Source organism: Chelonoidis abingdonii, chromosome 1, assembly GCF_003597395.2.
Source record: "Chelonoidis abingdonii isolate Lonesome George chromosome 1, CheloAbing_2.0, whole genome shotgun sequence".
Classification (NCBI taxonomy): Eukaryota; Metazoa; Chordata; order Testudines; family Testudinidae; genus Chelonoidis; species Chelonoidis abingdonii.
Genome location: NC_133769.1, coordinates 46,726,913 through 46,751,658, shown reverse-complemented (window position 1 = coordinate 46,751,658; position 24,746 = coordinate 46,726,913). Strand labels below are relative to the sequence as shown.

Below are 24,746 nucleotides of genomic sequence, written 5' to 3'. Positions count from 1 at the left end.
AGCTCCCCAGGGCTTGAGACGGCCGCGCCACGCGCCACTGCCCCTGCCAGCCACCATGAACGCAGCGGCACCACTGCGTGGCCCCGCCCCTCAATCCAGGAGAGAAGCTGCTGCTAGCGGTGCATTGTGGGACATGTAGTCCCTGCCCCCTCCTTCACATGGCAACTACGTTTCCCAGGATGCTGCGGGCGGGCGCCAGGCGCGGCGTACGTCAGAGGCTCAGGCAGCCAATCGGCGCAGGGCCGGAGCGAGCCCCGTCCCCCGCCAATGTTGTTTTCGCCGAGTGGAGCTGCTGGTGTTGTTGGCGGCGGCGCCATATTGGAAGGGACGATCCCCCGTTAGCGAGAAGCCCCTTAGCGCTGGCCTCGCCGCCGCCATGCTGTACCTGGAGGACTATCTGGAAAGTGAGTGTGCGCGGGGCAGGGATCCCGCCCGGGTGGCCTGGCGGGGCGGGGGCGACAGCGCGGGGGCTCCCCCTCCCCCTGCCATGGCGGTGATTGACTCCTCTCTCCCCCCTCCCTTCTGTGTCCCCGCAGTGATCGAGCAGCTACCCATGGATCTGCGCGACAGGTTCACCGAGATGCGCGAGATGGATCTGCAGGTGCAGAGTACGTGAGCCCCGCCTCCTCGCGCTCAGCCCCAGGCGCTGCGGGCCCGCCGGAGGCAGCGCAACTCGTACCCGCTCCCGGGAGCGGCCAGGGCTGGCACCCGGGGCTGAGCCGGCCTGGAGCGGGGAGCGCACTGCGGGCCTGGCTAGGGGGACTCCCCTGCCCAGCGAGCGGCCGGCGGGAGCGGCAGGACGGGAGCCCGCGCAGCGCAGGGTCCGCGTGGGGCTGGGAAACAGCCGGGGCTCCTCAGGCAGCGAGGGGCGGAGCGTGCTCGGCGGAAATGTGCCGAACTGTTTCCTTTCCGTCACCGGCTGCCTCGTGATCCCGAGCAGCCCGCGGTGCCAGGCGAGCTGAAATGACACCGGGTTGCATTCGGGTCTCCAGATGCCCTGTGGCAATGGGCTGGAGTTTCACTGCTGGGTCTTGTGCTGCTCCCTAGGGCAAGGCAAGGTGGCGCTTCCCAAACTGCATTTCTGGCCCTCAAGTCCCTGGCAGCGGACTGGAGCTTCAGCTGCCACCCTCGCCTAGGAGGAGGCAATGTGAAGCCTCTGAAACCTTCCTTCCTGGCCATGCTTGGTGAAGCAGCTCCCTGCAAGTCCCCTGCCACTTCTGCTGGCACCCTGCCTGTGCTTTGTCAGGCATCCATACTTCTTTAGGTAGCTTCTTGGTATTCATTTTTGCTGTCCACTTATGGCTCAGTCCCTATGTTTACTTTTTTAAGGCTGTCAGGTCATGTAAACAATTAATTGTGATTAATCATGTAATTAAAATAATCGTGATTAATCACGGTTAATAATAGAATACCATTTATTTAAATATTTTTGGATGTTTTGTATATTTTCAAATATATTGACTTCAGTTATAACAGAATACAAAGTGTACAGTGCTCACTTTATATTTATTTTTTATTACAACTATTTATACTATAAAAAACCCCAAAAGAAATAGTATTTTTCAATTCACCTAATGCAGGTACTGTAGTGCAATCTCTTTATTATGAAAGTTGAACTTACAAATGTAGATTTTTGTTCAAAAAAACTGAATTCAAAAATAAAACAATGTAAAATTTTAGAACCTGCAAGTCCACTCAGTCCTACTTCTTGTTCAGACAATCGAGCAAACAAGTTTGTGTACATTTGCAGGATTTTGGAAGGCACTTCAGATTCTTAAACCTTGGGTCGAGTGCAGTAGCGGTCTTTAGAAATGTGTGCCCCTTGCTCTGTTTTACCCACGTTCTGCCATATATTTCATGTTATTATAGTCTCGGATGATGACCCAGCACATGTTCATTTTAAGAATGAACAACTTTCACTGCAGATTTGACAAAACACAAAGAAGGTACCAATGTGAGATTTCTGAAGATAGATACAGCACTCTACCCAAGGCTTAAGAATCTGAAATGCCTTCCAAAATCTGAGAGAGATGAGGAGTGGAACATGCTTTCAGAAGTCTTAAAAGAGCAATACTCAGATGCGGAAACTACAGAACCCAAACCACCAAAAATAAAAACCTTCAGCTGGTGGCATTTGACTCAGATAATGAAAACAAACATGCGTCGGTCTGGACTGTTTTGGATTGTTATCAAGCAGAATCTATCATCAATATGGACGCATGTCCCCTGGAATAGTGGTTGAAGCATGAAGGGACATAAGAATTTTTAGTGCATATGGTATGTAAATATCTTGCAGTGCTGGCTACAACAGTGCCGTGAGAACACCTTATTTACAGTGTCGCCTGAAAGAGAGAACAGAAGAGGACAGCATTATCTCCCATAAATATAAACAAACTTGTTTGTCTTAGCAATTGGTTGAACAAGAAGTAGGACTGAGTGGACTTGTAGGCTCTGAAGTTTTACTTTGTTTTGTTTTTGGGTGCAGTTATGTAACAAAAAAAATCTACATTTGTAAATTGTACTTTCACGGCAAAGAGATTGCACTACAGTACTTCATGAGATGAATTGAAAAATACTATTTCTTTGGTTTATCATTTTTACAGTGCAAATATTTGTAGTAAAAATAATATACACATTGATTTCAATTACAACACAGAATACAATGTATATGAAAATGTAGGAAAACATCCAAAATATTAATACATTTCAGTTGGTAGTCTGTTGTGTAACAGTGCAATTAAAACTGCGATTAATCATGATTAATTTTTGTGAGTTAATCGCATGAGTTAACTGCGATTAACCGACAGCCCTTCTTTTTTTGTTTTCAGGACCGCTGCCTTTTGGACTCCCTTGACCACTGGTTGCCTGTAGGGCTTCTGTGACAGGATACCCCAGAGAGATCTCTGGCCATGATTAGGTCTTTTTTGGCATAGTACTTCACAAAGCCTCTGCTTTCTCTGTGACAAATCTGTGAAGCATCATGCTTTAAATAATTTTACTTTGAGTTACAGTATGTTGTCTGATTCCTCAGAAAGGGAGGAAGACAACTCAGTAGCATCAGAATACATCCTTGAGACAGTCTGTGGCTACGTCTAGACTACCCGCCGTATCGGCGGGTTAAAATCGATTGCTCGGGGATCGATATATCGCGTCTCATCTAGACATGATATATCAATCCCCGAGCGCGCTTATATCGATTCCAGAACTCCACCAACCCCAATGGAGTTGCGGAATCGACAGGGGGAGCCGCGGACGTCGATCCCGCGCGGTGAGGACGGGTGAGTAATCCGATCTTAGATATTCGACTTCAGCTACGTTATTCATGTAGCTGAAGTTGCGTATCTAAGATCGATTTCCCCCCGTAGTGTAGACCAGCCCTGGAATGGATGAGTAAGTTAACTGGTTTGGGCATGCAGTGTAAATGTGTTAAATCAGTTTGCAGATGTAACCCAGTTAACTCAAGTATGGTGGGGAACATCACCTTGAGGTAGAACCCTGAAGATTTTTTAAGTCTAGCAATAGGTCAGACCATAGGCTTTTGAAGTAAAAGCCTGAGCCAGTCTTGATCTGTGAGCATTGGGACTTCATGTTGCCTGGTGAGTCTAGTTGGTCAGTTTCACAGTCTGTGTTGAAGCATGCTGAACCAGCCTTCTAAAACCAGGGACTCTGAGCTGTGTCTCAGCTTTAGTGCTCTCTAGGCTTCATGGCTTGAAGTCATTGGTACTGAATTATGGCATGTTAATTAAAGCATTGCTTCTCCTTAAAATGTCAATAGGTGGCACCAAAAGAAAACCAGCAGCCTTTTGACTTGGGCAGCTTCAGACTGAGACCACAAATATCTTTCTTCTATTCATGGTTAGGTGCTGCTTTGGAAGCTGGTGAATCTCTTCACACAGTTAGTGCATATTTATACCAAGATCAGCCTCAGTGTTCTGGGAGTCAACAGAAAAAACTTTGACCCAGACCTTGGTTACCCCAGTGATTCTTGTGCAGTTGGTGTCAAAGCCTCCCAAAGCATTGTAGAAATTCCAGGCACTCTTCTTCTCTGTTCTAGTCCAGCTGCTTGTGATCATAGCTGCTAGTTGGACATCACAGATAGACCAGAGGACTGTTGGGATGTGGCAAGACAGTGACTCAGTGCTAGGGTCCCACATTCACAGAACTTTTAAAACTGCTGTGTAAGTCAGCTGACTTGAGTTGGTGCTGGTTTAGAAATTTACAGGAGCCACAACTGAGACATACCTGGGCCAGGACCCCCCTTCTGTTACAGTTAAAATTACTCTTGCACCATATCTTTGACCTGGGGGACTGAGGACCTCTCATTACTAGGTAGTTACTAGGAAAAAGTATAACATGGCTGGCTGTTTCGCCCGTCACCCCGTGTGAGGCAGTCATGGCCAGAGCAAAGAACAGCTGAATGGTGAACAGACTCCTGAGCCTCAGCATGGGAATTTGTTCAAGTGAACTGTTTAAAGTCTTTAACTTCAGTCCTTCAAGTCATGGATTACCAGGCCTATATAGCCAAAGGGCAATGTCTGGAAAATGCCTCTGCCCTGGTAGAATCCTTTACCCAGGAGAAGCGCCATAACCTTTTAAAAAGTTGACCCATAAGGGTAGCTATCAGAGGATCAAGAAAAAGTTGGAGGATGTATCCTGTACCAGACCTCTTTTGAGGACTTAAGAAGACAAAGGATGGAAAGGCCACCCTTCATTCTCTTGGGCCACCTCCCATAAAGGAGGGAAGGGAAAACCTCCGTTTCAAAAGCAACCTTCTATAACCATGACGGATTTCAAGGGAACTTGGTTTCACAGTGAACATCAGCTGAGGCCAAAAGATACTAAACAAGCAAAAAAGCTGGCTTTTTTAATGGTTCTGAAGTATTTAGATAGCTGGTCACTTTATTCCTTTGAATACATTTATTGTCTTGGTGAGAAAGGGAGAATAAGACCTTTGGGCATATTGGTCATGAGCCATTGTTGTCTGGTGAGAAAGGGAGAATAAGACCTTTGGGCATATTGGTCATGAGCCATTGTTGTCTGGGCTGTAAGACTAGATTTTCAAAAGCCCTTAATATATAGTGGCATATTGTCTCCCTGGTATCTTGAAAGCCATTTCCCCAAAGGATTTTAAAAAGCAAGTGGAAATTGTTTGGTATACACATAGACATGCATAGATCCCTTGATTTGCCCTGCACAGAAACTACTTGACTACATTTTTCTTCTATTTGAGTTCAATTAAAGGCTTATTCAGTCTCGGTCTATGTGTTAGCTTTTTCAGATAAACTGCTGTCTCTGCAGCCGCTTGTCAGGTTCTTGTAGAGCTTGACACTCTTTGGGGTCTCTTTAAGCTAGGTCTGAAAAAAACGGATGACGTTTCCTCTTGAGCCATTTAGTACATATGAGTCCAGTTTAATTATATGAAAGTTGACTTTCATGTTGGTTGTGACATCAGGCTTTAGTTGACTAGAATTTTAGAGGATTGTGCTATAGACTCATGTGAGACCCCTTTCTGAGATGTTGTCAGTGTTCTATACTGGTGAGCCTCTCATCTTTCCAGCACTATTTCCAGGGCTCGTGCCCATCTTTGTGAGACTCTTTCCTATATGCTGGATGCCAAAAGATCTCTGGGGGTTTTACATGGAGTGACTAAATCCCTTAGAAAGCCAGTTCTGCTTCATATTTTATTTGACTCCATTTTCTGCACAATCCAGCAATTGGAGCTGTGAGATTGTATTTTGCAAGTGGCTGGCCTTAAACTGGAAGTGTGTGGCCATGGTTCATGTTGTTGAGGCAGGGTGACCTCAGCTATCGCACCTGAAAATGTTTCTATCTCAGATCATGTGCAAAGTAGTCACATTGTCCTTGTTCCATACATTTTACCAAATGCTGTAACTTGGATTTGGCCTGTCGGTCTCTAGGTCTTGCAGAATCTAATTCCAAAATAAGGAAACCTGAACTTTTCTTGCCCTCTTGATATTTTATTTTATTTTATTTTTTTTGTGGGGAGGGCTGTCCCCTATTTTAGCTGATCAAATGCTTTTGTTTGTTTAAATACTACCTGGGCTGAAGTATTAAGCTTGATGCTTTTGGAATATTTCCATTCCTTTGTTTTAATAAATGAACCAAACAAGGCATTTTCCTTGTCCGTTTTGATGGCTGTGGAATTAGTGGCTGTAGCTTTTCCTTTTGTGACTTATCTCAAGCTGTAGATGTCAATAAGTCTGAATCCTTCCTTGGGTGGTATCTGGCAAGAATGGGGAATTACTTCACAATTCTACTTCATTGAGGATACCATTCTGGCAGGACTTTCACATAGTTTCCCACTCCCTCACATGGTTGGAGAAGAACTTGATTTGAAGGTGGTGGTTTTTTCTCTTCTCTGTCTATTGCTCTACTTTTTTGAGGCACTAATTTTTAAATTATTTGGTTTTGTATCTGACTTTATTTCTTAGGAGGATACTTTGTTTCCTGCTCAAATTGTAATTGGCTGGAAAGTTCCAAAGTCAGCAGTTTAAAGCTGGGTGAGGAGTTTGGGGCTTGTTTCAGCTTGCTGCCACTGGTCTTAGGGACAAAAAAAAACCTTTAAAACTTGGAGCCCTGCTTGTCTCATGCTGGAGAGCACAATATCCTGGAGTGAGAATCCTACCCAAATGACTTCCAAGAAGCAGAATTGCAAGGTAAATAATTCTCTCCCTCGCTCAGCTACTTATATTTTTTCTAGTAGTTTTGATAAAAGATGCCAATTCTCCCTGGTTTAAGAAAAAACTCACCACCCTGTACAAAATACATAGCATTTGTATATGTAAGATCCTAACACTCTTTTCATCTTCTGTGTGCTGCAGATGCAATGGATCAGCTAGAACAAAGAGTAAATGAATTTTTTATGAATGCAAAGAAAAACAAACCTGAATGGAGAGAAGAGCAAATGACGTCAATCAAAAAGGTAAGGACATTACAGGAGTGGGTCATGTTTAAAAAAAATATACAACTCAGAGATTGGTAGTTTAATATTAATTTCCCTTAATTTTGACTGTAAAGTGTTGAGAACTGTGGCCTGAATTAGGCTTTGAGTGTGGAAAATTGCACTTTCTAAGAAAAATAAAGTTAGCACTAATCAAGAAGTTTTCCTCCATTTTTTTTTGTCAGTACAGTTTAGTGTTCATTAGAAATGCTAGGAATATGAAGTGACATCAGCCAGTCAGGTCATTAATATGGTGATCAGTAATAACAAGAGCTACATCATCTCACCTTGTTTTTTCTCTCAGTCCCCCTGCTCCCATACGTGTAAGGGATGAAACAGAATAAATGGCCTGGCTTTCTCTGGAGGGACTTGTGCTAAGCCTTAGTAGAAGCATCTTCCCTTAGATGCTTCAGAAACCCTTATGTAAGTTGGGGGTCACCTTTACTCCACCCCTCAATGATGTCAGTGTTCGTATTACATCCAATGGGTTGTATTCTTTGCCAACCTTTAGATGGAGCTGAATTGCTATAGGGTGATCCTTTACCCAGAAAGTATCTGAAGAGACATTTGGTGAGGACCAGACCCAGGATCCATGGGGGAAATTTTTTTATGGACCTTAGGCCATCTAGGGTTGTGGTGGGCTATACTTTCATGGGAGCCAAATAATCTTCAGTCCCAACTGATTACAGATAAATTGAGTTTCAGCTTGTGGAGTTTCTTAGCCCTGCTTGGAACACCGAGGCCATGTCTATACTGCAGACCTGCGATGCTGCAGCAGTGCCACTGTAGTGAAGGTATTTCTTATATTCACAGAAAGGGTTTTTCCATCCACATAGGTAATCCACCTGAGTTCTTCTGTCGACCTAACTGCACCACAGTGGCAGTTAAGTTGACCTAATTAGGTAGCACAGGGCTCCCCAAGATGAAACTCAATTTATCCGTAATCAGTCAGGGATCAAGGTTATAAAAGCATAACCCACTCATTGCCCTGGATGACCTGAGGTCCATAAGATTTTTCTCCCATGGATCTTGTGTCTGGTCCTCACTAAATGACATTTTTTCACAGCCCAGAGTGATGTAGTTAGGTCAGTGTAATTTTTGGATGTGGACCAGACCTTAGTGGTGTTTTGGTTCTATGCTTTTTTCGCTGATGAAGTGAGAATGTCAGCTTCAGTGGTTTAGATAGAAAACCCACATGTAAATATGTAATGAGACCACGTTCATCTGATACCAAGAAGCTGAAGGTCTTCTGAATTCTCTTTGTTCCTTAACTAACATGAATGGAATCCTTTGCAATAGGGTGAAAACTTGATTCCATTGAAGTTAGTGGACGTTTTTCCATTAACTTCAGCGGGGCCAAGACTTCACCAAATATATTCAGCTAAGCAGGATAGTTTTTAGATTCTCTTGGACCTTTTTTCCCGAGAAGGGCAGCTAAGTATTTGTGCTAGAAAGTTGCACTAGGTTAACAAACGTAGATTTTAAATATGTCTAGTTAACCTGGTACAAATCCCTGTGTAAAGTTTAAACATACAGCTAATTTGATAAGCAAGGCTTAAACAGATTTTAAGTGTGCCTGTTTTTAGGGGTTTATACTAGTTTGACTAGATCAATTTTAAACGTATTTAGTTAAATCAGTGCAGTTGTCTACTATAGACAGGGCCTCATGGCAAGTCTACAGTACAAAATTAAGTTGACCTAAGTTACATTGACATACAGCCGCAGCAGTAATTAATTCGCTTTTGCATGTCCACACTATGTTCTTGTGTTGGCGTGCGCATCCTCACTAGTAGCACTTGCATCGATGCAGAGATCAGTGCAACATGGGTAGCTATCCCATTGTGCAAGTTGCCACCATCTAGCGCAGGATGCTTTGGAAAAGCAGTGACTCCTGGGGGCAAACAAATCATGCAGGGGTGACTAGGAACATGGTTTCAACGTTCCATGATGCAGTTCTCGCCATCCCATAATTCTATTTACATCCCATAATATTTCATGCCGGTTTCAAAAGCCCTGCGAACCTGCCTGTCTGTCATCTCTGTGAGAAGCATGCATCCTGCACAGCTCTGCGCTTTTGTGATGAGCATTGTGAGCACAAGCCTGATCCTGCAGTATTTGCAATCTGCCAGTGGAGCTGTGAGGAACATGACGATTCCTTGGAGCCTAGCTTGCTGTGGGACATAGAAAGACACAATTCAAGGTTGTTGTTGGCATTCATGGAGGAACTGTGGACAGTGGAGCACCAATTTTGGGATCGCGTTGTTATGCAGGCCTGGGACGGTGAGCAGTGGCTGAAGCATTTTGGCTGTGCAAGGCCACATTCCTGGAAGAGTGTGCAGAGCTTGCCCCAGCCTCTGGTGCAGCAGTGCCAGAGTGAGAGCTGCACTGATAGTGGAGAAGAGATTGGTAAGAGCTGTGTGAAAGTAGGCAATGCTCGATTGCTGCCCACATCAGGCAGCAGTCAGTTCAGAGCTGGGAAATCCAAGTGGGGGTTGCTGTGATGCACGTGTGCATTAATCGCATCCTGTTACACAGGATTCTGACTCTGGGCAATTTGCAGGACATAGCGGATAGTTTTGCAGAGGTGGAGTTCCTGAACTGTGGTTAGGTGATAGATGGCATGCATATCCCTATTTTGGCACTGAACTACCTTGCCACAGAGTACATCAACAGAAAGGACTATTTTTCTATCGTACTGCAAGCACTAGTGGATCACCAGGCATGTTTTATCGACATCGACACAGGCTGGTCAGAGAAGATGTATGAAGCGTGCATATTTAAGAAAATAGGCCTGCTCAGAAAGCTGAAAGTAGGGTCTTTCTTTCCAGACCAGAGGATTACCAATGGGAATGTTGAAATTCCAATAGTGATCCTGGGAGACCCAGTCTACCCCTTACTCCCATGGCTCAAGAAGCAGTACACTGGTCACCTCGACAGCAGCCAAGAGTACTTCAACTAGAGGCTCAGCAGATGTAGAATGACTGTTAAATGTGTCTTTGGCCTTTTGGCTGGTACTATCTACTTGAGATTAGACCTCAGTGAAAAAAACCTCAATGATTATAGCTGCCTACTGTGAAGAAAAGGGAGTGACTGTCTGTTAATTTTGAGCAGCCAGATACCAGGGCTATAAGAAGAGCTCAGCAGGGAGCTGCAAAACATCTCAAGGAGGCTTTGAAAGACCATTTTAATAGTGAGCCACAGTAATGTGTGTTGCTGTAGTGTGCTCTGCCTGGCATTGTTTTTTGAGTTTTTGGGGTTTTTTATTGTTTTTTGGTTTGGTTTGTGTGTTTTTTGCACCCTAATGTGAACCTTGTAATGAGTGTGTAGTAAAATAACATTGCAAATGCACCATTTGCTGTTATCTGTGAATGATGTTAGTCACAACCACCCTATATTGTGAATTAATAAAGATGAATTAAGTTTCCAAACCTATGCAGACAGACATATTTCTAACTGAATGAAATTTTATAAGTAGAGGGAAAAGAACTTTTTGAGAGGGAAAGAACTGTCATTTTCATTTCACAAACACATTCACCAACTGCATGTGTCTCAGGTCAGTGTATGTGCAGCCGTTATAGTCTGTGATGTCCCCTGGGGTGGAGTAGTACGGGTACACTGTATTTCCAGATGTCACATAGAATGTGGAGTGGGGAATAGGGAGGTTCTGGAATGCAGTTATCAATGGGCTGCAGAGGGAGACCAGGTTCGACAGATCCATGCTTAAGGTCAACAAGAGTCTCCAGAATGTCTGTTTGCACTAGAAAAGCGCTGGCATCTCCTACTGCGTGTCTCTCTTTTTCCTGTGCGTTTTTCCTCTCCACTCTATCCCTGTCCATGCTATCCTCAAGGGTGATCCTCCAAGCCCTCTACTAGGTATGTAAAGCACCAGAGGCTTGCAGGTTCTCTTTTGGAACATGTCATCCCATGTCCTCTTCTTTCACCTTCTTATCTGGCTGAGCCACTCCACTGGTGTGGATGGAGAGAACCACAAGACCACGATTTCCAGCTGCAAAAGATACAGTGCACAGAGGTACTATTGTGAGTGTATTCACAAGATAAATGGAAATGTGGTATACTGAACTCACTCCTCTTGTTCCTGGGCATGAATATATATGGACAGGGCAGTTGAACAGTTTTCCACAGGCGATGGTTATTTGCCTGATGTTGTACTCCTGAGTGTAATGGAGGTTGAAACGGAACAGCTTCTACACGCATCCGGCTGCACACCGTATGCCGCTAACCTGGGTGCGGCAATGCTGCCTGCTGAAGTAATTGCTGAGTGGTGTCAGAAAGTGTCCTACCACAGTTGAAGAAATAAGGCAGCCTTCCCCAGAAATCTTCATCAGAGGATTACAGACTACCTCCAGGAAAGTTTCCTCAAGAACTCTGTGGAGTATTCAGAGGGCATCCCAGTACCCATGAACAAACTGTTCTGCAGGACCCTTTCCACTGTACATGGGAATGAGAAGCAATGACTCTACCTCAGTTGGTTATTTCACTACCTCTTCCTGCGTGAGTAAATGGACAGACATGTCCTTCAATATTAAAACAAACTGCATACTTACCAGAAGTTCTTTCCTCTGCATGAGGCTCGCCCGTGCTGGGCTGTAGGGACTGGCTTGACTGCTCTGGAGTCAAAAACAGATCCTGGCTCTCTGCACCACTGGAGTCCCCAGTTGACTGTCCCCCATACTCCTCCTCCTCTTCTTTCTCATCCAACGCCTTCTCCTCACTGTTCACTCTGGAGGCCTGTGACACCAGCTACCCTGAAGTATCCTTCTGGTGTGGTGGGCCGCTGAATATGGCAAGCAGCACTTTGTAAAAGTGGCACATCTGCAGCTCCACATCAGTGCAACTTAGCCCTCCATGCCTTCTGGTGTGCCTGCTGCAGCTCTTTGGCTTTCATGCGGTACTTCTGATCCCTCTTGTATCCTTTCTCGTCCATGCCCCAAGCGATCTGATCGTAGATATACGGCGTTCTGTAGCAGGATCGGAGCTGTGCCTGCAAATCATCTTCTCCTTACAGACTCTTGAGATCCACTACCTCCTGTGTACTCCAGACAGGAGCGTGTCTGCAGCGTGTAGCCAGCATGTTCAGCTGGGCAATTGCTAGATGAGCTCTCCATGTGGAGCAAACAGAAAATGGAATTTAAAAAATTCGTAGGGCTTTAAAAGGGGAGGGGCATGTACCTCTGTACCTGGCCTCTGGGCAGCAAAATTCTAAATGGTGACCAGATTGGTCATAGGTGGGGCATCGTGGGACTCTTCCTGGAGGCCACTAAAGTCAGAGTAAGCAATGCAGTGTTTACACTGACTCTGTGTCGGCCTTACTGCGTCAGAATCGACCTAAGCGCTATGCCTCTCCTGCAGGTGGAGTTACTAAGTTGAAGTAGTGGGTGAGTTACATCAACGGGAGCAACGTTTTAGTGTAGACGCTTACAAAGTTAGGTCAACATAAGTGCCTTGCGTCAACCTAACTGTAGTGTAGACCAGACTTCTGTGATGAATGTAACTCCCTTCAAGCTTTATTTAATTTGCTTTTTGAGTGGCTAGGGTGTGGAACATATTATTGTAGAAGACCAATAAGCAATCTACAATGTGTGATAATTATTCACTTTTTTAAAAAGATCCTTTTGAAATGGCACAAAATTTAACATGCTGGATATTAGCTTATTCTATCAGTTTATGTATGTGTTAATATAGAGTGGAACAAGCTGGCCCAGGTTTGCTTTCTCACAGCAAGCTAACTTGTGTAATGACACCATAATATAGCTGGAAGAATACCTCAGCACTTTTCATACCCGGGTTCTGTTCTGTTCTGTTTTTGATCTAGAAAAGATGAGAAATGTCAAATAGGTATCACTTAAAAATGTAGGTGAATTAATCGTTGAGAGACTTGTCTTTATAGAATATTTTTTAAAGCCTAAGCAGTAAATTTTTATCGGATCTGTAATTCATTATGAAATATAAATCAAAATGAGGAATTCAGTAATTATTCATAGAAGAACCACTCAAGTTATTTTGATCATTTTACAAAAATCTCTTTTCAGGATTACTATAAAGCTTTGGAAGATGCAGATGAGAAAGTACAATTGGCAAATCAGATTTATGACTTGGTAAGTAAACAAAGGGATTAAAGTGAATAACATGATTTGTCTCAAGGAAATCTAAACTTTGTCATATGGGGGACCCTTTTATTAGCTTGCCTGCACTTTACAGAAGTATTAACAAAAAAGTTGTTACTATAGTAATGTATGAAAGGTAAACTCAACTTGTTTTAAAAAGTGAAAGTCACAGTTACAACTTAAACACCCATGTTTCCACTTCATTTAAAATGTTCTGTTTTATGCAAAAAGTATAGTGGTGTGGGTGAACGATGGACTGTCTTGCGCGTGCTCTCTTTTTGGAAACACATCAATGAATTTTCATTGCATGTGTGCACAAGACAAACCTTTAATTATGGTTGTAATGTTGAACTTATACTTTTTAAATACAAAATTATTTAAGATTCTAACTCCATTAACAGAATAATATGGGGAAGATGAGGATAAATCAGATAAGTGCCTTTTTAATGTGTTGTGTGGGTTGGCAGAGTCTTACATATGCTTATTATATATCCCGTGGGGTACAAAATAAGCAAACTGAAAACCTGTACAATATGTTATAAAGGCATTTAATGATTTCTTCTCTGCTGTTCTCTTTGCCGTTTTCTTCATGGATTTATAATCTTAAACTATCTTGGTGAGTTGATAACTGCTAAAATAGCTTTAATCTGCTAATACAGTGACATATATTGTTGGTTGTCCTGTATGATTACAGATGGAAGACAGTTTTTAAGTGCAGTGGCTTTTTCTTAAGGCACTGTATTATGCAGATTCCTCTTGTAAGTCCCTACATCACTGAAGTCTATCAAACTTCATTCTTCTAATGTATCCCATTAAATATTCAAAACTCTTAAATTCTCTGAAGGGTTGTAGAGTTTTATCACTGTTAAACAATTTCAAGTTTCGGAGGTCATCATTGATCTGCTTTAAAACAGGTAGACCGGCACTTGAGAAAGTTGGACCAAGAACTAGCTAAATTTAAAATGGAACTTGAGGCAGATAATGCTGGGATTACAGAAATACTAGAAAGACGTAAGTATACGCCATTATCTGTTGAAGAAAGTAACATTTTGTTTGTCAAAAGAAGATCTTGCTAAAGGTTAGCAGTTTTTCTGCTTGTTTCCAAGATCTGTTTTGAGTTTAAACTTAAATGCTTTGTTTCTTATATTTTAAAAAGAGATTCATACCCTATCTAATTTTTTAAAACATCTTTATATGCTTAGGCATTACCCCCATGTTACTATTTTAGTTTTCTGAGAACTAGAAGGTGGTTGGTTTCTTATATCACTAGGTCCAAATCAAGTTAAGCTAAGGCATTATCTATTAAATGTATCAGGTAATATGAATCATGCATCAATAATAATTATAATAACATATAATCTTGTACAACTGAAAATTTATATTTGCTATGTAAATCAAATGTGTTATTAATTTAAGTTTTAAAAAACTGGTTATTCTAGAAAATTCTACTGTCCAGAAACTCAGGCCAATCAAACGCTTCACTTGTCCAGAGCAGACAAGCTGCTCACCTGTACTTAAGATCCTAGATTCATTGACTGAATAGTGTACGTGACCCAAAGTTTAAAACGAAAACTAGCATTATGTCCATTTTTGTAAAGGGTGCTGAATGGCAGTAGAAGTGGTTAAAAGAAATGCCTCGTTGGCTAAATTTCTTCTCTGGGTTTCCTCAAAGTTGTTACACCCCCAAAGGCATTTTACAGAGTGCACTGGGGTAACTATTCTACAAAAAAAGCCCTCTAATTTTCTTTGATTATCAAACTTAAGCTCCAGTCTGTCTTTGGGCAATAACTTTACTTTTTTCATTGATTGGACTTAATACTTCATGTTGATACATAATGCTTTTTGCTAGATTTGTTGCTAATCAAATGCTTAATAAACAGTCTAATAGTAGCAATTATTGTTCCCGGAAGAACACGACACTAAACCCGTTTTATATATTTTGGGAAACAATTTGACAGTTACAGTAAAAGATAATTGTTTTGTTTAGCTTGCAGTAGGACAATGTGTATAAAATCTTAAATGACTAAATACAACTACAGTAAATCTTATAGGAAAATTACTGTTTTAATTGTGGAACAGTGATTCAACATCTGCTTCCTTCAATCCTAGAACTAGTAAGACAGTAACTTAAGTCAGATGAGAGAGGGATCAGAAAGATGAGCTTTCTCTTACTCATGACAAAACTGAATATTAAATATTTAGAAATCAAAATGTGCTTTGGTAGGTTTTATATCTCAACTTTCTTACCACGTATTCAAAAATGAAATGTCAAAGGTTCAAGTATTTAAGTGACCAAAGAATAAAGATATATAGTTGAGTGTTCACAAGAGGGCAAGCACTGAGCTAGTTCATTACATGAGTAATACTAGCATACCAAGAATATCCTCAAAATGTAACTCTGATGCTTAGTCCTGTCCTGTTAAAATGAATTCATTGGGTTTGTCTCAATCATCCGAGCACTGCTGTGTTCATTCCCAAATATCTACATTTAAAAAAAAGAAATGGTGGAAGTGGTAGAGTAATTATTGAACTATAGTTTCTTTTCTTGGATTATTTAGACAACTTTTCAGAATCTAATCTGTTGTCCTGTAATTAAATAAGTTAAAGTAGTAATAACATTGATAGGATGAATAGGTTTCAGCCCATCAAAATGACATTGCATACATTTGAACACACTCAAATGTTTTCTATTTTGTATATTGTCTTAACAATTGCGTTGTCATAAAGCCTCCCCTAGCAGTCGATCATGTGGCCTCCTTGAAGTCTAGTGCTACAAGAAACTTGGAGTCTTAAATATAGGATCTGCATCCTTTAGTTATTCCCTGAACTTGGAAATTTTTCCTTTTTTGGACTTATCTTTCTTTTCCAGCCAAAAGCAGATACTAGCTGAAGGTTTGCCTTAAGATGCAGTTGTGTCCTAGCGTTATCCAGTTCAATAGAGATTTTGGCTTTTGAGTGGTTTTTAATGGATTGAGACCTCTGGGACACACTGAAAAGTATTGTTTCTAAGGTCCTCTTCTTTTTTTTTTTTTTTTTTTTTTTTATAAAAAAAAAAAAACCTACCACAAATAAACCATGATCTATCATAAAACTATCACAGAGCAAACTAGCAAGTACAGCATAGTGAAATGGCTTATCTGAGTCTTCCAACTTCTGGGGCCCAATCTGAAGCTCATTGTAGTTAGTGGAAAGGTTCCCTTTGGTTTCAATGGGCTTGGATCGGTCCCTTGGTGTCTCAAATTCACTTGACACTGAAGGTTGTCTATTTAGCGGTTTGGAGAAAGTGGAAACTCCTCCCAGTGTGCATCAGCAGACTTGTGCTTGTGGGGCTTGTTCTGGTGCTCTAAAAATAGCTACATAGACTGTGCTTTGAAGTCCAACTTCTTCTCTAGGATTCCTGGCTAAAATGAGTATAACTGTTTTTGTGGAATTATTCTATGTATTGTACAGCTCTTAAAGATGCATTTTATATCTGAAAGTGAAGATGACTTGAAAGATTAAAGTTAGCTACACTGCATTATTTCGAGGCTGGCATTTAAATTTTCCTGCTTTTTTAACTGGATATTAGGTTCTCTGGAACTGGATACACCATCACAGCCAGTGAATAACCATCATGCCCATTCACACACTCCAGTAGAGAGTAAGTTTCTGGAATTGAACATTTTATCTTCAGTTTTACTACATGTGTTGGTGAAAAATTTCAAATGTATAATGTTTTGTTCAGAATTAGGTATTTCCTGAGTTCTCCTCATAACCCTTGTTTGCCTACATTTCAGAAACCCTACCAGCATTTGGCACAACTTAGTGGTGTTAATATTTGTTCCAGGGCGGCCCAAGAATGAAATGTCAGGGTTTTTCTGTTGGGACTGAAGTCAGTTAATAGAGCTCTATGGTTATAGTACCTGTTTATTCTTTCCCAGATTATGGTCAAGGCTATTGAGTTCTTCACTTTCTTGAGTGCTACATTCACTTTCAAATCTAGTAAACGTTACTTTTTTTTTTCCGTACAGAAAGAAAGCATAATCCATCTTCTCACCATAGTACAACAGATCACGTTCCTGAAAAGAAGTTTAAATCTGAAGCTCTTTTGTCTACTCTCACTTCAGATGCCTCTAAAGAAAATACACCAGGTAATCTAAATGCCAGATTCTATTTTATTATACCTCTTGGAGGAGGGACAGTAAAAATTTCAAATTATAATTCATTCACAAAATTTTTTTTTTCACTTTGAGAAAAAAATGTTTGACTATTTTTACTTTCGAAGTGGTGGGGAGGACCACAGCTGTTAGGAAGCAGATAAGACCTGCCATTTAACAGCAGTGAGGAAACAATCCATTTGTTGGATAGTCAGATATTTTAATGTAGAGGAAAGGAAGCTACCACATCTACTGTAACTTCAGAATTTTTCTGAATTTCTATTCATTTTCAAGATGCGTGCATTCACAGTCTCTCTTTCCTTGGAGTGGAGGAGTCAGCACAGTAATCAAATTAAGCTCTAACTGAACTGTTTTGAGTCATAGGCAAAACAGATCAATTTCATTGCTGCTTCTGCCTTTTATTCCCTTTAATTTGAGCTCTATTGCTTGTAAACTGATCCTGATGTTGTGAATAATATTTATCAAGCCTGCTGATGGTCTGTAGGAAAAGTGTGTGGTCTTGGCAACATTATTTCAAGGGAAAGAGGTGGATTTGTAAATATGGACTACTTTTACTTAATTGTAAGTGAGGTTTGTGGTATCTCTAACTCTTTTTGCTAACTTAAGTATTTAGTGCTTTGCTATTTTTAATAGTCTACTATTCATGGTCATTTATTATTATTATTATTTTAATGCTCTGCTACTTTTGGTAAAGTGTATGGTAGCTAAATATTAGGAAACTGCACTTTCTTTACAAAGCGATTAATTCACAAGTGCAGTCAAGTATTGTGTTAAAGTTCTAGTCCTTATCTTCTTGGATATATGATTTGTTTTGCTTTGAAGAATGGTATAGTTGTTACAGTAGTATTAAATTGCACTTTTTTGAGGACGTGTACTGTAGCCTTCAAAATTGGAACTAAAAGATTGTACTGGACTCAGATTACAGAGCAGCCGCTGCTTCTTAACTGGAGAGATTAGTGAGGATTGACATGAGACACAGTCCCTTCCACAAGACCACATTATCCTGATATGCAATGGAGGGGTAAACAAAGATGGTAAATCAAACTGTAATAAGCAATGGTGCCATGACCAGCCCTTCCTGTAGCATTGTTATGAGTTAAGAGAAGTTTCTAATCTTTGGTTGTTATATGTAACTTTTTCTGCTTATTAAATGTAAAGCTATTTTTAGTTTCACTTTGAATTTCATAAGTGTTTTGTTCATCCAGGGTGTCGAAACAGTAATTCATCATCCTCTTCCAACAATGCATACAATGCAAACTCTTCTCAGCCACTGGCATCATATAACCTGGGCTCATTATCTTCAGGATCTGGAGCTGGTGCTATTACCATGGCAGCAGCTCAAGCAGTGCAAGCCACAGCACAGGTAACAACCTCCCCATAAAATATCTTAAGGAAGTTGCCATCCAGTCCAATGGAGAAAGGTTTATGCTTTTATTTGATTTGAATTCTCATGATCACTTTTTCAGCTGACTTCTCATAATGTTATGCTTATCTTAATGTTGTGGTTTCATGACGTAAGACTTGCAGGAAAGGAGGGGTTTGGTGTGGGCTTTTTCTCATTAGGCTGTTTGTACCATAATGTAAACTGGATAGTAGCTATCATTTAAATCAAATATTTGCACAGCTGGTTGTTCATAGCATGGGGATTTCTATAGGTCTATAGGACCTGTATAGTATCCTTTATTCTAATATCAGTGTTTCTTTTAGATGAAGGAAGGAAGAAGAACATCCAGCTTAAAAGCCAGCTATGAAGCCTTTAAGAACAATGACTTTCAACTTGGGAGAGAATTTTCATTATCTAGAGACTCAACTGGATATTCATCATCAGCTCTGGCATCTACATTAACACAAACGTTAAGTTCATCAACCACAGATTCACGGAGTGGTAGAAAAAGCAAGTATGTTCTGTTTTGTTCAGCTATGTTTAGCTTGTTATCCATCAGTTCAGATAATGGGGGGAGAATTCTAAAATATAGGGCCCAGATCCAGAAAGGACTTAGATACCTAAATTTTGGCATGTCTGACAAAACCCCTGTTCAACTGCTGCTTAGCACTGAAGATGCCTAAACTTTTCACTGTAGAAGTTCTCAACTGCCTAGTTTCAGCCATTGTGCGTGTGCACAATGCCTCAGTTTAGGTGCCCAGGCACCTATATAATGCCTTAGCCTCAGTGCTATCCTTAAATTAAGTGAAGATAGGCATGTCTCACCTGTAGGGCATTCTCAAAGCACACCTAACTCTATGTAAAACGACCATGGGATGTGGGGGACAGAAGGAGCAGCACTTCCCTTTTATAATATTTAGCCCAATGGTTTGGGAATTCACCTGAGATTTAGGAAATCCCAGTTCAGTTCCTCCCTCTGCTTGATGAGAATGGATTTGAACATGTTTGCCATCCACCCAGTGAGTACCCTAATCACTGGACTATGGGACGTTCTGATGTGGGCCTTTCTCAGTCTCTCCTGTTGAAGCTGTTCTGCTATTTATTAATATTTAAATAAGTATTTGGATAGGGAGCGAGTGAGAGTGATTCTGCAGTCCAGTGGTTAAGGCACTCACCTGAGAGGTGGGAAACCCATGTTAAAATCCCTTCTCCTCATCAGGCAGCTGGGGGAATTGAACCAGGGGTCCCATGTCATGGGTGAGTTAAAATGAGATCTTGGTAGTTCAGGCTGTTTGTTAACTTGTACCTAAACATGGTCTCTGCTAAATTTGTTTTCTTTTGACATTACAATTCTCTTTGTGGTGTGAGTTAGCATACAAGTACTGCGCAGTTTACAATTCTCAGTCTAAGTAACAGCTTTTCTTATCTTTAAATAGCTTACAAAGATCACTTTTCTGCTTGTTGTAGATGTTGGTTTTATTTCAGGGGAATGGATGTGAAGATGACTATTCAAAAAGCAGCTGTTTGTTACAGATTGCATGTGCAATATAGATTAATTTATATACAAAATCTCATTTATTTCGTTGGTTACTTGTGTATTAACAATGTGTATTGTTTACATTGACCTGTGAAGGCCATCGGTGCAATGATTGTGAAGTATGAGTCAGTTGTATTGAGCAGCTTTAACACTTTAAATTCCATCAGTTGGAATAATTGGCCCCCATTTTGTAAGGATACAGAATACAAAGGCGCTCCTATTCTCTGGCAAAGAGAAGCAACATATCTATCTGAACTCACACTACTTGCTGAATATAATCTGTTCGAAAATGACACTTGATTACTATAGCCTGTGGGCATCTTATCAAAGATTCTTTCCAGCACTCTCTTGAGCCTTGTTTCCTCGTATTTCATTGAGTTGACAGTAGAGTGAATAGGTCTTACTTCAGAAAATATTTAGTATATTTATTCATTTTTCAGAAACAACAACAAGTCTTCAAGCCAGCAGTCCTCATCATCATCCTCATCTTCATCTCTGTCATCGTGTTCTTCATCGTCTGCTTTAGCACAAGAACTATCTCAGCAAACAGCAGCAATACCAGAGTCTGATTCTAACAACCAAGTTGATTGGACCTATGATCCAAATGAGCCACGTTACTGCATTTGTAATCAGGTAAGTGCTCTGTATATACAAGTCTTAAACTGAGCAGCTCCTCAACAGATGCGCTGCTTCACTATGATTTTGCCTTTCAGCCCATAAATGTTAGTTTAAGTGTGAAACTTGTGTAGTTTCAGTTAATTGATGGATCTCAGCTCAGTTCAGCTCTTTGTATCACTTTGTGTGTTTGGTTGTTATTTTAACAGTACAATGTATACATACTTGTTCTGTGTTGCCCAGAATCATATTGTATACTATAATTAAAACAAAACCAAAGTGCGACGGACGATATGTAGGTACTGCTTGTTGGAATAGCCAGTAATAGTTTACCCCTGCTTCAGGTTGTCAGGAAAAAAAGTATAAATCACAATGATGTTAGGTACTTAGTAATGGCCATGTAGTACTTCCAGTTGGCAGATATATTCAAGCATACAAGGACGAAATTTTAAAACTTATCCCTTTTTTTCAGTTGCTTTTAGTCATCCCCATGGGCACTATAGGCGTCTACTATGATGGGGTTCTGAAGATATTGTGGATAGGTAGCTTTTTAGGAATTTTTCTTTTATGCTTCTGAAACAGTTAAGAATTCCAGGGCTAGAATGCTGTCAATATACACTCGTAAGTGACATGAATAATGGAGTTGACTACTGAATCACTATTGCTAATAAATACTGTTCTCATGTGTGAAGCTTTCTAGATACTTCGCTAATGGATACATCAAAAACTTGGTCAAGGTGCCTCTTTACAAGGCACACATCCCCCTTTTTTATAGGGATGCACTTAATTTAACATGCTGAACTTGTTTAAACACACTTTGTTTACTAGTTGGGAATATTAAGCAATTTGTCAGGTAAATTTCCCTTATATTTGATCAGTTTTGTTTTCAGGTTTTTGGATGATTTCTACAAGATTGGGAAGTCCATTATTACTTAAAATAAGAGGGAAGGTTGGGGAGGTAGAACTGGGAAAATGATCCAAGCATATTTGTGTTTCAGAGAAGTAGGTTTTTATACAACCTAAGATTAATAGTTATGCATCTAAAATTTTATAAATTCCAATGAAAACATTTGATTGTGTTTCTGTTGGTGTTTGTGTTTTGTTTTGTATTTTTAAACAAGTGTGCCATTTGGTACTGTGTTGAAATTCTTGAATCTGAAAGTGGAAACTGATCATAAACAAATGTGGAATGGACATTATTGAGGTTTCAGGCAGATGTTAGAAGCACTGAGTGCTGGCCTTTCATGTCCAGCGTGAGACATGCATGAATTTCATTGTCTTTTTGCATAAAGACAAGCAAATTGGACTTCATTATTTATTTCTCTCTTAAATAATCTAGTGTTGAAAATAAATGTCATTGCAACATATAGGTTGTCAGAATCCTGTTGTTGTTTATTACAGAGCTTATATAAGAAAACTGCCATAGAATTATTCAGTAATTGAAGAGGCTGATTATTTACTGTATTAATAGCTTGAATTTTATTCTTGAACTAGGTGTCCTATGGTGAAATGGTGGGCTGCGATAACCAAGATGTAAGTAGCAAAATGCTAAAGATTTGGGAGATAAGAATTTGTTTGGTGTTCTATTGTGCACATACACAGGATGTAGTTTTTTATTCGTTTTTTCCTCTGGCTAAAATGACTTGTATATTCCAGTTTTCAGTTTAAAATGAAAACTGATAAAACTCTTAGTAATTTTTCAAGAATTTGTTTTGGAAAAGAAAAAAATTGGGTGCGGGAGAGGAAGAACCAGCAAAACTTCTTGAAAGGCACTTGTGATGGCACTTGTAGCAGCCAATGACCAGAACGCAAGTTCTAGTCTGCAGTCCATCTGGCTCATGTTCTCCATGGTTTGCTTCTTGGTCCTATAGAAGTTTGGTAAGCAGGTGTGTGTGTGTGTGTGTGTGGAGTTTGCACACTTGGCTACTTCATTCTTGCTACCACTTGTATTTCATGCTGCTCCACTGTGTGTCATTGAGCATTCTGACACTTAACACAAGTGACAATCAGAGCAACTATGCCAGAGAGCTCAGCAGTTCAAGAATAAATAAAGCAAAATCAAGAGTAACACAGTAGAAATTGGGGCAGGTAATAGTGCAAATTCAGAGGTAATATAAAAGCAGTGTGAACAAGATGTTTGATCACAGTGTAAAGGATAGTCTACATGGCCCGCAATTTGGACTGCAGGGTTGTGAATTGAAGCCCATGCTAGCATGCGGTACTGTAACTCTCCCATGTGGATGCCGCAGGCATGAAGTAAAAGTTACCAGTTCATGTTACTATAGTGCTGTTTAAAGAGGACTACATTAATGCAAACTAGATATCTTCTAGTTCTCACCCACAACATCCATGTGGTGGAGTTACAGCACAGCATGCTAGCTTACACTGCAGTTTACACCCCCGTAATCCGAACTGCGCAGCTACATGGACATAGCATCAGACATAAGTAGAAATTCAATGTGCTTGTGTTTTTAAATGTATAATGTCAGTAAATATGTATGCCAGTTCAGTCACTGCTTACTCCTTTATTACTGTGTTTTTGTATTAGTTTCTCTTAGGAATTGTCAGATTCTACATATTTAAATAACTCATATCATTCTAGTATAGTGCTATTTTACTTGTTGATGTCATATGGGCTATCCAAGTTGAACTATTTGTTTTTAAAAGCTAAGAGAGCGCATTTACTCCCCAGACCTTTATAAAAAGTGATAAATCATGATTTCAACCATGCTTTAACATATAGCTTGATTGTTTAAAATGCACTTTCTAAGCATGGTTTACATTTTTACCTTTTTCTTGGTGCATGGGTCCAGGTGTGATGGTTCAAATTTTCTATCATCTTCTGTACTTATTATAGGAAGTGAAGTTTTTTCATTCATCTCTCTTGTTTTTGCCTGTCTTATTGTTGCTAGTAACTTTATGTGGAGGACAGGATGTCATTTTGCCAGTTCTGTTTTCATACTTAATATCCATTTCTTGCCACAGGTGCAATAAAACTTTCTCTGTATATTTGTTTTATAGTGTCCAATAGAGTGGTTCCATTATGGCTGTGTTGGATTGACAGAGGCACCAAAAGGGAAATGGTACTGTCCACAGTGTACTGCTGCAATGAAGAGAAGAGGCAGTAGACATAAATAAGTTTCTTCATTTGGAAAACAAATGACATCCTAAAGATTTTATAGAGGACTTTAACAAATCACATTTTGCAACCACTTAAAGAAGGATTAATATAGCAATCATAAGATCTTGAACTATTAGTTTTGCTAGTTGTGTTTTAATATTGTAAGTAAATTATTTATGCACTACGATGTGTTATAAATATTATTCCTGTTAGCCTTGGATTCTTCCAGTGGCCAACATATGCAGACATTTGTACTCTCAAACCATTTTCTCAGAGCAGTGGGCATTCTACAATAATTCAGTCTTCAAAGAATTCTAACAAGAGGAGATTTTAAATGTATGTTTTATATTCAACAGGCATATTCTGCTGCATGTACTTTACTCAAGAGCTGTTATATAACAGTATGTATATAAATGGTGCAAAAAGTCAGTGTATCTAAAAAGAATATAAGGCAGTTGTTTTTATAATGCCTTTATAGCTTTGTTTCTTTGTGAAACTAAATTCAGCAGGCTGAAGAAAATGGTTCTTGTATAAAGCGGGCTGGTGTCCTCTAGAGTACTTGGGTACATAAAAACAAACTCCTGTAGAGTAAAAACAGATTTGTGCCATTAGTCTTTATATGTCTCTGCACCGAACAGGGTGCAGATCATAAGAAAAAGGGTGTTAAAGTGATAAATTTTTTATACCAAATGTGTTTATTTTTTTGTGCAAGTAATCCTTTAAATTGGAATTGTATTAGGTGTTAAAATTTAAAAAAAACAAAAACCAAGAAACTCAGATGTTGATATTGATGCTTTGCATACTTTGTTGGAAAAGAATAAAACCTCAGAATTAATGTCACTCTCA

General features: G+C 40.2%; 1 protein-coding gene and 1 long non-coding RNA gene across 4 annotated transcripts; both read left to right on the top strand.

Annotated features, from left to right (window-relative positions):
- Positions 1–263: 263 nt before the first annotated feature.
- ING3 (inhibitor of growth family member 3) lies at positions 264–24,746 on the top strand. 3 transcript variants are annotated; one of them, XM_075065415.1, is made up of 12 exons: positions 264–404; positions 537–601; positions 6,843–6,943; positions 13,012–13,077; positions 14,001–14,097; positions 16,655–16,726; positions 17,097–17,216; positions 18,449–18,606; positions 18,951–19,141; positions 20,605–20,797; positions 22,274–22,312; positions 23,801–24,746. In XM_075065415.1, exons 3-12 carry the CDS (start codon positions 6,848–6,850, stop codon positions 23,915–23,917), a joined length of 1,149 nt encoding a protein of 382 aa, XP_074921516.1. In that variant the 5' UTR covers positions 264–404; positions 537–601; positions 6,843–6,847; the 3' UTR covers positions 23,918–24,746. The 3 variants fall into 3 exon arrangements, with proteins under 3 accessions (XP_074921516.1, XP_032652099.1, XP_032652100.1); XM_032796208.2 differs by having other exon boundaries at positions 268–404; positions 537–608; XM_032796209.2 differs by lacking the exons at positions 264–404; positions 537–601 and adding an exon at positions 6,587–6,677.
- LOC142046772 (uncharacterized) lies at positions 14,110–16,123 on the top strand. Its single transcript, XR_012655787.1, has 2 exons — positions 14,110–16,008; positions 16,043–16,123. It is a non-coding gene; the product is annotated as an uncharacterized LOC142046772 (long non-coding RNA).